Raw genomic sequence first — 13,400 nt, 5'->3', positions numbered from 1 at the left:
AGTCCAGCTTTAGTTGTGTCCCCTAGTTAATCAAACGTCATTACAGTAATGGCTGTTTACACTACATTTATGATTTATAATTTTCTTTCCAAAGTTTTTCGTTTCTTTTAAATATAATTAGTATTATTTGTGAATATAATATATGTTTACATCATTGAATGGTTTTAGACAAAAAAAATGTCGATATTCATTGAACAGTAAGTAAAAAAATCGAATGTCAGACATAATCCCCTTCGGACAAAATCCCCTTCACCTACCTGGACAAAATCCCCTTCATGGATGGACATAATCCCCTTCATTTTTTTGCAAGACTGGACAAAATCCCCTTGTTTCATAGGTTTCTAATGTATTATTATGCTCCATAAAAATTGATGAATAATGTATTATTATAATCCCTAAAAATTGATGAATAATGAACTTTGGTTTTTTTATTTATAATTATGTACAGTGTAACTTCTGAAAACCGAACACCCATGGGACTTGTCAAAAAGTTCGGATTTCAGAGGTTTCCGGAGTTCAGAGGTTTCGGATAATGTGGACAAGACTAAGCCACTAAATGTCAAGGAAAATGTGGCCATTACTGTAATATCATATAAAATAGTCTTTTAATCAAAATAAAGATGTGAAGGAAAAGAAAACATTTATATATAACACTTTATTTAATACTGCAAATCCCTTTGAATTTCTATCAGTTTGTAGAAATGTTGTTAATTGCATAAACTTACATATTTTCCGATGCTAGTTAATTAATTAGTGCATCAAATGCAATAAAATCCCTAAAGACATTTGATGCATACATTGTCCAAACTAATTATCATTAAATCCGCTAATAAACACTTCAAATTAACTGACCGCCGTAAATTACTCTAATTAACCGCATCACTTCAAATATGCCATTTCACAGTTTGTGATTTTAACGTGTGTCAAATTACACGATCACCGCTAATTGGTAAACAATCGATAGGGAGATTAAATCTTCCTGCAGGGTAAACATTCTCGATTTACAATGTATTTCACACCTTTTGGATATTTCCGGATTTTGGAGGTAAAATTGTATTGATTTGACTCTAATTTTACGAATATATCGTCCGGAATTCAGAATTTAGAAGTTCCGGAATTCAGAAGTATTTTATTAATAGAAAATAGAAGGGGAAAAATCGGGACCAAAAAAATTGTTCTGTTTTTAGAAGTTTCCGGATTGCAGAAGTTCCGGAATTCGGAAGTTACACTGTATCAATAATTAACCTTTATTTATTTTAGAAGTTTTCATTAAAATTATGGTCAATTATCAACTGCATAACACATATTTGATTAGGCAATTTCTTTAATTGTTTTAAATTGAATGAAAAACATTTTTATTAGCCAATAATTATTTCATTGATTGTATAAGTTGATAATTCTGATACATACTATCCATTGTTACAATTTCTATTGATGAAAGAGTGATAATTTAATCAAACCAAGATCACTGCACTACTTGACTGCAGTCTATGCGAAAGACTTCAGAGTTTTACTGGACAGTAGGTCCTGTAAACTGAAAATTTTTACTGGACCAAACATGATTTTACTGGACCAAAAAAAAAACCTGATTGGTATAGCATTTTGAGTCACTTGATATTTGTGTCAGCAGTCAAAAAATTTGTGTACAAAAAGAAAATTATATTATCAACGAAGTGAAGTTATCTTTTTTCATCGCAATCAAATTATAAACATAAATATTGTTATACATGTATTCAATGGATTTTGCTATTTAAACTTTAATTCCATACAGACTATATATACTAGCAAAATGAGAGGGTAAATTTCAGCAACAGTCTGGCATATGTATGTAAACATAATTATATATATTGGTAATTTAGTTAAGTTGACAGATTTAATAATTGTTCAATGATTTTGGCACCTTCACAGTATAGTTTAATTTTTGTCAACATCTTGGACGATCTTTCATATCCGTAATTGGCTGCTAAAAACAGGTGAGCACATGTGTAATTTAGCATTACTCTAAGTCTGTGGATTAAAGACGTAAATTGTTTCAATTAATACACTGACACTTTCAACTGTGTAAACAAGCTAATAGCGGGTGACCTTTCACATCTGGGCCGCTTATGTAATTTACGCAGCCGCTTATTGACTTTTAATTGTACTAGTTGTCGGATATTTTTATCTTACGTTGTTACATAAAAGTTTGCATTATGAGAATTCATAACAGTTGACAAGCATTGCCTCAGAGCTTACATTATCTAATGACAACATTTTGAATTTAGGTAAATGATCGGCCTTTGCAAAATGTTGAATGTAAGGTTTTTATAAAACCTTAATTTTTTACCAGACCGTTGGGCCGTCAATACATATATTTTTATCGGACCTTCTGATTTTTTACCGGTCAGGTCCGACGGTCTTTCGGAAAGACTGTGACTGATTGTTATGAATGCTTCAACAAAGCAATTTTAATGTGATTTAAATGTTGCTAATTGAATGTGCTTTTCTGCTGAAATATTTTCTACTTATTTATACATTAAGATATTTACTACACAGCATAATGCAGTATGTCGCTCTCATACCCACTTTATAAACCGAAAATTCCTCCGAGGGGGATTTTGTCCTAGGTAGCAATTTTATGAAGGGGATTTTGTCCACTTCAAAATTTCACACATGAAGGGGATTATGTCCACCCATGAAGGGGATTATGTCCGGATATACAAAATACATGAAGGGGATTTTGTCCGAAGGGGATTATGTCCGTACACCAAAAAAATCAGCGTTATATTTATACATGTGGTGGGTGGGGTAATGCGGTAATTTCGCAATGAGCGTTCTAATGAGAGCCTCGTTAGAACGCGGTGTTGAGACATTGGACCCCAATATGAGCGTTTTAATGAGGCTGAAGTGTACATGTATATAAAAAAAAATTTTTTAAATATGGCTTAAAATCTAATGAAGTTTAAGGGAACATACCTTAATGACATTTAATAACATAAATGCAGATTTGTAACAATTACTCTATGCCATTGAAATTAATTTGTTTGGGTATAATGATAAAACATGCTGATTATAATAATAGTAAATGTTCAAATATAATTAAAATTAAGATAAATCACATGTAAAATTGAATGTTGTTATATAACAAGCAGTGTTTCTGCCAGAGCGCGTTTTTTGCGCACTATTTTCGGCCATGTTACAATGAAATTTAGTTATAGCTTGTACTGTGGTGCTAGAATTACACCATCGCTGATTTCAATGCGAGTCATATATATAGACTATAAACTGTCAATTCCATATAAAATTGTACAGAATATTTGGGCTTGACTATGATTTTCATGAGAAATGAAATTTACCAAGTCTGTGGTCCGGCATTTGGCCCATTTCAACTAGTTGATAGACGCTTGCATTTATGCAATACTGCATATAATGAAAGCGCCCAGACAAAATTATTTACTTTGTTGTCGTCATTTGTTGAACGAATTAACTGTTTGCTGGAAAATGTCATCTGCTCCAAAGCAGAGGAGATTGACCAATTTAATTTCTTCACGAAAAATACGCAAAATTTGGTTGTCCATGACCCAAAAAAAGTATCAGATAAAAATAATGTTGCCGATGACCTTTAAATCCCTCTAAAGAAAAACAATACAGTACAAAAAAAGAATGATCGTGAATTTCATCAGGAATGGCTAAAAAAATATCCATGGCTTTTGTATGAAAGTAACAAAATGACACGCAACATTTGCATCAGTGAGGGCAAAGACAAACCCTTTACAATTGGTTGCACAAATTTTCGCCATTGTACGCATGTAAGACATTTATCCTCTAATCAGCACAGAGCCGCTGTGGAGGCCACGCCTTGTGGAGAAGAATGAGAAAACAGACTTCTAGCTTCATTTCTAAGCACTATGAAGCAGCTATAGGGGTGATGAGATCTGTATACCGCCAACATCTACAACATCAACATCATAAATCGCTGTTGCAAAAATTACAAGGGTGTAATTTTGTTGATGATATACAGCACCCAATTGTATAAACGTTGGTTAACTTTAACCACTGGGTTAAATCCATGGTTTGGTTAACTTTTTGGTTAAACTTTGGTTAACCAATTGTATAAAATTTTGGTTAAATTTAACCAGCGTAAATTTCTGGTTAAATTAACCCACCTATAGGAGGTGGGTTAAATTTTAACCAAATGTTAACCAGAAATAAAATGGCTGCCGTTTGTACGCTTCGTCTCAACTTTTGTTCATTTTTGCTTCGAAATAGACTATTATCGGTTGTATAAGATGGCAACGATATTCAGATAAACAGTTTTAAAAATCAGCTGTCAGTGTCGATAATTCGGATAAGTCATGATACAAAATGTCATTTTAAACCGATTAAATGAAGATCATGCTTAGGTTAATACTGAGGATAAACTTGAAGGACAATTATAAATAAAATTACGAAGTCATTCTGGACCAGTACGCAGCGGGAGATCCCTGGAAAGACAAACATGAGGCTGTATACTTTGTGATTGATCAGTACATTTTATTTCGATCAACACATATGTGTGCGTTTTCGTGTAATTGTCAATAACAACATGAATTATTAAAGATTTACAGACTGACAGGATATATCACCTTAGAAAATTCTCTTGCTGAACTTATCATGATGAAGAAGGTATGATAATGCATTTAACTTTTTGTGTCACTGTCAGTTAAACAGTTTGCATGACTTTTTTGTGTTTTTGTTGTGTTTTGTGTATAAAACCATTATCTGATATGAAAGTTGGCAAAACAAAGGAACGAAGTCATATAAAAGAATATATTTTGTTCATTCCATATTTCATGCACTGTTCTGCTTTTTAAAAATTATTATTCCTAAACCAAAAAGTCTAGATTGCTCTGTCGTCAGGCCTTGATATCTTATTGTCATGTCACTAGCGAAACAAGCCAATTGGCAGGTTGTTTCGCAGTGTGTGGCACCATGACACATTGTCGCTTGGCTCAGATGGAAAGATTAGCTTATTGAGGCTTTAATCTGCTTTGTTGCTGGCCACAACGACTCGATTAAGCCATGCGATAACACAGTAAGAAGCCATTCCCTTGTTATAAGCCAAGAGACATGGGGACAACGTGCCACAATCTGGCATGTTTTGTAGCGCCCAGGAAAAAAAGGCGATAAACAACAACGCAACATGCAAAAGTGTAACATATCAGCCACCATACTAAAAGAGGTCAAAATATGCAAAAAGTCCTTAAGCTGCAGTCTCACTTACTCCCGGCAGAGCCCAGGACCATCCCGGTAAGTTACCGGGATGATCTGGGATGAAATTATTGTTGCGGTCACACTTACAGAGCAGAGCTAAGGATAAAGCTGGCAAAGCATTTCTTCCCGGATCATCCCGAACCACCCCAGTGATATTAAATATTTTATTCTATCCGGGGTCGAATGTTCTCGGATCATCCAGGACATTGCCGACAGATTTACGGATGTACCCCAGTTGTTCCCGGATCACCCCGGACGTCTACCTGTGCTCTGGCGGGAAGTAAGTGAGACTGTAGCTTTACTGCGTTAGTCATACAGTAGAAATATGGTGAAATATGGTGATGATACAGAAAAATCAATCATCAGTTGTTCACAACTGTCATAAAAAATATTACTAAAAACTTGAATTTTTACTTTTCTTATAATCCTAGGACAATGTACATTTTGCTAAGCTGGTGTCCTTAAAATATTTTGGCTCATCTTGTGTAAAATTAGTCAAAAAGTTTTTTAATGTGTATTAAATAGTTTCCAGATACATTGATAATTATTTTAGCTCTATCAAGCAGATTCCAAAATGAAAATACTGTAAAACATATAATCATGCTTATTATTTCCCAATCTTTAAAAAAATTCCTAATCAAACTGAAATTTGGAATATCCAATGCAATAAAGTTAGTTATTGATTAAGTTCATTCCGGTATCGTTACAGACATAGGTGTCACAGTGTGTTGTTGTTTTTTTGGTAGAGTACAATAATTTTTTTTTCAATAATTTAGGAAGATTTCCCTGTTGAAAAACTTGCTTTTTCCTAATTTTATCAGCAAAATTTCCAAAATGATGACTTAGGCAATTTGTCTTCTCATCAAAGGTTGATAAAGGGCTTGTTTATTTCTAGTAGCAGGGAAAAGAAACAATGTCATCTTCTGATGAAAATCAAACTGTTTTTATTTAGTTTTTAAAGAAAGTTATACAGGAGCTGTAAATTCATGATCATGAATTAACACACAATATATGACAAATTATAAAGTTATTTTATCAACCTTTTAACTTTTAACTTTTAAAATGTCCCAAAATAGCCTCAATGTTTTCCCAATAAAGGTCTTTTCTTAGATTAACTAAATTAAGGCTCATATATTTCTCAGATTAACTAAATTTAGGCTCATATATTTTAAAATCACACTGACACATTCTTCAGAATTTAACTGAACAACGGGATATTTGTTCTCACTTATAAAGTATTGAAAATATTTTGGATAGGAAGCTGCTTTAGGTCTGATTTAATGTGACACAATATAGTACTGAAGGGGAAAAAGGCAATTCTTAACATTAATATTTATATTCTATGTGTACTCAAACAGAAATACATTTTGATTCTACAATTACATGTACTTTTGTCTATTTCTTTTATTATTATTATATTGAATTAAACTGCTTTGTCTCTAAAATACTTCTTCTTTACACAATGTAAACTATGAAAGTAAATATATTTATGATTGAACTCAGATGAATAAAAGCATTATTAAAGCATATTTAGCATTATACCTTGGAAATGGCCATGTGGAGATATTATTCAATATCTCATCCCCATTGTTACTCTTGATATTTCTTAGATGGGGAGGGAGGGGGTTAATAAATAAGCAGTAAATAGAGGGAGGAAGAGAGAGATTTAGACCATTATTCCATTGTTCAATGAGGATGTATTTTATTTATTAAATAATTTATTCAGACTTTCAATGTAGATGAAAATATTTTACAAAATTATAATATTTTAACAATAGATAGAACTCTAGAAAACATATTTGGACACTTTTTCATTTTTAACCAGATATAGACTATGCACTTATTAAACTATATATAACTTATTGTTTAGGGTAACAGTCATACACTATTCATTACATTATGTATATATATTGAAACCCTGGTTTACCTACTTCAATGACATATAGCCTATTCCTAAAGGTACTGGACTAGTATAATGTTGGCCAGTGACAGGTTCCAATCATTCATTAAGTGTTAAGTATTTGTATTTACAAGATCCATGTATAAGTAATAAATATATAAGATCTTAGAATTCCTAAACAACATCAATAAAAATAATTCAAAATTGAAGTAGAGGTAAATTAAAAGTCACTTTTGATAGTTCATAAATTAATTAATTATGGTAAATTCAAGATGACATTTTTTTATAATTATTTATCATTTAGTTTCTCCTCTGTTTAGTAAATTTACTGCTGGGAACCAAGTCAATTTTGCATTTGAGTGTTGTGACTAGGGAGAATTGAAGGTAAAACATGTTGAATGTTTAAAATAAAGGATGTCAGCCATACAGTCACAAGAAAGCAAAAATGATTTTGTTTTCATTTATGTGTTTTTCATATATTTTGTTTGTTTTGTTGTTGTTTTTTTTTTGGGGGGGGGAGGGGGGTATTCGGGGGGGGGAGGGTAATTAGCAATAAGTAGACTTTTATTTTTTTGTTTATTTTGCTATAATATGGTAAACTTTCAGTATTTTAAAAGCTCTTATTTCATGAAACATAGCTTTGGCATATGCAACAAGATTTCCCTAAGTGACTGATATGGTATTTAGTAACTGAAACAGAAGTTTCATATATTATATAGTAAAAATACAGAGAGTAGTTTGGGACAAAATCATTCAAAAATTGCATCTGCTGTTACACAAAATATTTTGGGTTCGAACGTTTTAGGTACGAATCTGATAGAAAATATATGCGTCAATACTTCTGCATTGAGTGGTTCTTGTATGAAATTAGTTACATTCTAACCATTTTCTGTCCCAGTTGACGGATGATTTTGATTTATAACATTATATCAGCGAATATTTGCTCATTTGCAGTACATTTTAATTTGTAAACAAGCCCAAAGCAACCATGCAAGTTATTCGTGGTATACTTGATACCTAAACACCAGTTCCGAGGTCATAAACAAGTTCATCCTACGTAAAAGTTATATTTTGTGCATTTGTTTAATGATGATATGTAATTAGTGTGGTGACAATTAACATCTTCATTTAAACTTGAACCGATTTTAACTCTACTATGAAAATATTCGATTGCAATAAAAATGGAAGCGTAAACCATGTGTCAATTTTGACATATTCCGCGAAAATGACATAACCGGATATAGAATTTATTGCATGTCGGGACTAGTATTGGTTAGTTTAACCAGCGGTTAATTTTAACCATTTTGGTTAGTTAACCTTTTGGTTATCTCGGTTTATACAAGTGACTAACCAAATTGGTTAGTTAACCAAAGTTGGTTAAATTTAACCCACGGTTAGCGTTTAACCCAGGGTTAATTTAACCAACGTTTATACAACTGGGTGCAGGTGAATAAATTGACAAAATAAACTTAAAAAAAAAAAAAACCCCAAAAAAACAATATTTAACAATATTTTTTTATTCACAAAAAAGAGTAACTAGTTTTCTGTGCAAATGAAACAACATACAAAAATTAGAATGTAGAAATAAATACAATGTGTACGGTAGAATTAAAGAGAAAAATAAAACAATTAAAATAGCAAAAATATTTATAAGTTTTATTTTATATAATCAGTTCAATGAAAACAAAATTAATACTTTTTTATAACAACTCAGCATGGTCCTACAAAAGGATAATCTTGACCTTGCCATGATAAGACCCACTGTTGTGTGAGATGGTTTTCAATGTATGCTGCCTTAGAAGCTGTAAATAGAAAATGGGGTTGGTTCTCTTGGGGTTAATTTTTATGACTTACAGTAAATTGTAATTTAAAATTAAAAAATGCAAAGTAATTTTTGTTCTTCATCTTTTTAAGGTTGGTACATAAAGCTCAGATTACGCTGCTGAAGAAATGCAATGGCCAGTGTTCTCCAAGATTCTTTAGATGACACACTTTCTTCTAGTCCATATGTTTCTATAATGCTGGATGAAAGCTGTGATATTTCTAAGGAGAAGAAACTACTTCTCTATGCAAAATCAGTTAAATTTTGAAAACTTTGACATTGAAAGACATTTTTGTAGACAATGTACAAATTCCAGATAGAACTGCAGATACTATTTTCAAAAATGTTCAATCAATACTTGACAGGCATAATGTTAAGTTTGAAAATGTCTTCTGTAGGTTCTGATGGAGCTTTAGTTCTAAGAATGGTTTTATGGCATTGGTAAAACAAAAAGTTTCACCATATGTCATAGGAGTTCACTGTATAGTACATAGGCTTGCCCTGTGTACCAGCCAAGCAGCTGATAAGGTAGCATACATAAAAGATTCCCAGAAAATTTTGTCTGATATCTTTTATCATTTCAAGAGGTCTGCTCCGAGTAGGGAGAAGGTTAAAGAAATTCAAGTTACAGTATAAAGAGCTTCACAGTGTGAGATGGTTCTCAATGTATGCTGCCTTAGAAGCTGTATATAGAACATGGGGTTCTCTTGCAACTTACTTGAATCTGAAATGGAATCAAAAAATGACAATGTGGCAAAGGGGTTCTTTTAAAAAATAACCATTTTTACATTTATTGCATGTACATATTTACTCATGGATGTATTCCAAATGTTACACAACTCAGCATGTTCCTACAAAAGGATAATCTTGACCTTGCCATAGTAAGACCCAGTGTTGAAAGTGTTGTGCAACAACTTACATGGCTTAAGATGAATGATGGTAGTCACTTGTCTAATTTAATGTCAGTTGCTTCACCTGAGAAACTCACAGAATTTAAGGGAGTCAGAGTCACTGACACACCAGTTTTTCGACAGCAATTTAAGAAAATTCGTACACAGTTTTGATTATAGAGATAGAAAGAAGGTTTCTAGCTAAGGCAAACAACATTATGTCAAATATGGCAGTATTGTGTCTCTCCTTGCCATCTTTAGAAGACAGAAAAGAGTATGGAGCTAGTCAGATGCAGACCTTGGTGTCCTATTATGGTACTTGTAATTCTGACACAGGGGTAGAACCTTTTATTGATGGCACTGAAGCTTTACTAGAGTGGGAAAAGTGTAAGGACCTTATTGTACAGCAAAGATATCCATGTCACACTCTGCAGTCTATCATGAAACTTCTGAGTGTTCAGCATCCTACCATTTTTCCCAATTTAGTAAAGCTTGCAATGGTAGCAGTCTTGGCCCCACTGAAGACTGCCACAGGTGAAAGGGGTTTCAGTATCAAGATAACCATCAAAGGCTCTGGAAGAAACATGTTGTCTTCAAACAGACTTAATATTTTGATGAGAATAAGTTTTGGTCCAGATATTGAGAACTTTGAGTTTGCTCAGGCAGTGAACAAATGAAAAGAATCCAAAGGAAGATGCCTGTTCTCTGGCAAGAAGTAAAGTGCCTTAGAAAATAAAACTTATAAAGTGTTATCTGTTGTTCTTTACATTTTTGTTCAATTTATTGGCATGACCTATAAGAATTTGAAATGATCCCTAAAATTTAATACAGGGGGTCAAAAAAGATACTCCATAAATCAGAGCTGGCAGAAACACTGTAGTAAGTGCAATTTACTTATGTAAATGAAATATTTCATATGTGTATAATAAAAACGACAACAGAAATCAGGAAGAAATTTGATTATTGACAACAATTGTACACATGTGCTTGCAGATGAATTGGACATGGAAGTTGACGAAAAGAACATGGTGTCTGCAGCACAACAATCATATGAAGAAAAAATGAAGGAATATGCAAAAGAGCCAGAAGACAACATTACAACACTTTCAGACACATATCAGGCCATTAATCTTAGACAGGTAACTTTACTATCAAACTGAAAAATTAATTGTTTTCACATTTTTACTTGTTTTGGGAAGTTCTTAAAATTCTAAATTGCAAAAGAAGAGTTGGATTAAAGTAAGTACACTTAATAATTTCAATTTGAATGTTGTTCCTTAATGATTGAAGTATTATTCATGTATGTTGCTCTGGATTTGACATTAATTCTTTTTAACCTGCCATAGAATATTTTTGCAATACAATTTTGTTAATGATAAGCATTGAGGATGCTCCTTACTACCTACTTAGATTGCTTCTTAAATTTTTTTATTTTTATAATATCCATCTTTAAGATCATTAATGACATGAATAATAGCATTGCAATTTCAAGGAGAAAGCATGTTTTTATGCCACCACAGCATCTGCGATGTGTGTGTGTTTGTATGTATGTGTGTATGTTTTTGTGTTTTATAGATTAAAGAGTGAACTTAAAAAAATCATCTTGTGAAAAACCACTAGTCCAATTTCAACCAAACTTTGTAGGATTGATCCTTGGATGAAGGGCTTCCAAAGTTGTTCAAAGAATTTCATTCCATGTAGAAATCTGGTTGCCATGGCAACCAAAAGGAATTATAAGAATAAATTTAAAAAAAATCTTCTTGTAAAGAACCACAAGGCCTAGAGCAAAGATATTTTGCATAAGGCATTGTCTGGTAGGCCTCTATTAAGATTGTTCAAATTAAAGCCCTTGGGTCAAAATTGGCTCGCCTCAAGGGTCATTGATTTTCACTATATTCACTATTCACTATATATAGTAAAAACTAAAATACCTTCTTGTCTGAATGTACAATGCTTAAAGCTTTGATATTTGGTATATGATATCATCTATAGGTACTCTTCCAAAGTTGTTCAAATTTTGCCTCTAGCGCCAAAATAAGCCCTGCCCCTGGTGTCATAGGTTTTCCTTTTATGTATATAGTAAAAACTTAAAAAATCATCTTCTCGAAATTGACAAGGGCTTGATATTTTGCATGAAACATTGTGTAGTGAACCTCTACCAAGATTGTTCAAATTAAAGCCCTGGGGTCAAAATTGGCCCTGCCCGAGGGCATTGATTTCCATTATGTACACATAGTAAAAACAGAAACTTAAACAAATGTTTTCTGAATTGGAGAAAGCTACAGCTTAGATATTTGACATGAAATGTTGTTTGGGTGGACCTGTATCAAGATTGTTTGAATTAAACCCTTGGTATAAAATTTTGCCTTGCCCAATGGGACAGTGACCTACTTTCTTGTTCTTTGATGTACAGCCATGAAATTTGGACTATGTGCACATTTTTATTTGTAAAATTGAACTTTGATATCAGATGATGTGACTTACTTTTTTGTCCTTTCATGTGCAGCTATGAAATTTGAACCATTTGCACAGATTAAGATGTAAAGTGAACTTTGATATCAGCTGGCCTAGATTTTGACAAAGTGTCTTACTGTGTTGTCCTTTGATGCACAGTCATGGAATTTTGGCCATGTGAAATATGACCTTCACCACCAAATTCACTAGACTCAACTGCATTGATAGATGCCTACTCTGATCTTTTATTTGAATAACTATAGATTTAACCACTATTCTAATAATAAGAATTAGATAGGTCAGTGATCTATGCATTATGGCAATCTTCATTTGTATAGAAACAAAAATATTCTGTTCCTACATTACTATTTAGTGTTGTATTGATGCGGTGGCATAGCATTTTTCACAAATGCAATCTTGTTTTAAGAATTTCAAACGTAATTCAAATTCAATTTTAGGAACGTATAAAGGATGTGATAGTTGGTGAGAAAAGGGCAGAAAGCAAATTAGGTATGTCACATTGCTTACTTGTTATCAATAAACATGCTTTTTCAATCTAATCAGCTAGTCAGCGCAAAAAATAGATTTTAACACTTTTGCCCATATAGCGTTAAATTATTGAGTCCAGTGATTTTTTTCACTGTATTTTACAGCCGAATAAAGGCTGTTTCCCCTAGCCCAAAATAGGTATATTTTCCCCTAAAATGCCTCATGCTCTTCCCAACCAGAACCATGACTTAACAGCATCTGACTTGTATCAGCTTGAAGACAAAAAGCTATCTCTATAGTTTGTCTCTGCTATGTACCATGCATGTTAAATTGAATTGATATTTTTTTCATAAAACTGTAAAATGTGTGGGTAAATTTCTTTTTCACTTGTTGGTATTTGAATTCAGGTTTTCCCCCTTTTTAGCTCACCTGTCACAAAGTGACAGGGTGAGCTTTTGTGATCGCTTTTCGTCCGGCGTCCGTCCGTCCGAGCAAACATTTGATATTTATGAGCTTCATTCCGTAGTTAAATAAAGAACAAAAGCTCATAAAATTCAAATTAGAGCTATTTTTAGCTCACCTGTCACAAAGTGACAGGGTGAGCTTTTGTGAT

The 13,400-nt window shown here is 32.8% G+C and overlaps 1 protein-coding gene across 1 annotated transcript in view; it reads left to right on the top strand.

The window, feature by feature from the left end:
• The window catches only part of LOC132729769 (uncharacterized), a 95,219-nt gene extending 82,361 nt beyond the window's left edge, over positions 1–12,858 (top strand). The window contains exons 7-8 of the mRNA XM_060715590.1: positions 10,838–10,983; positions 12,757–12,858. Of these exons, the coding sequence (XP_060571573.1) occupies positions 10,838–10,983; positions 12,757–12,858 (248 nt within the window). The remainder of the gene's footprint in view (positions 1–10,837; positions 10,984–12,756) is intronic.
• Positions 12,859–13,400: the final 542 nt, after the last annotated feature.

The sequence above is a fragment of the Ruditapes philippinarum genome, unplaced genomic scaffold (genome assembly GCF_026571515.1).
Source record: "Ruditapes philippinarum isolate M1 unplaced genomic scaffold, ASM2657151v2 ctg973_1_1_1_1, whole genome shotgun sequence".
NCBI classification, from domain to species: domain Eukaryota; kingdom Metazoa; phylum Mollusca; class Bivalvia; order Venerida; family Veneridae; genus Ruditapes; species Ruditapes philippinarum.
Note: the sequence above shows the minus strand (reverse complement) of the source record. Positions and strands in the feature narration are given on the sequence as shown.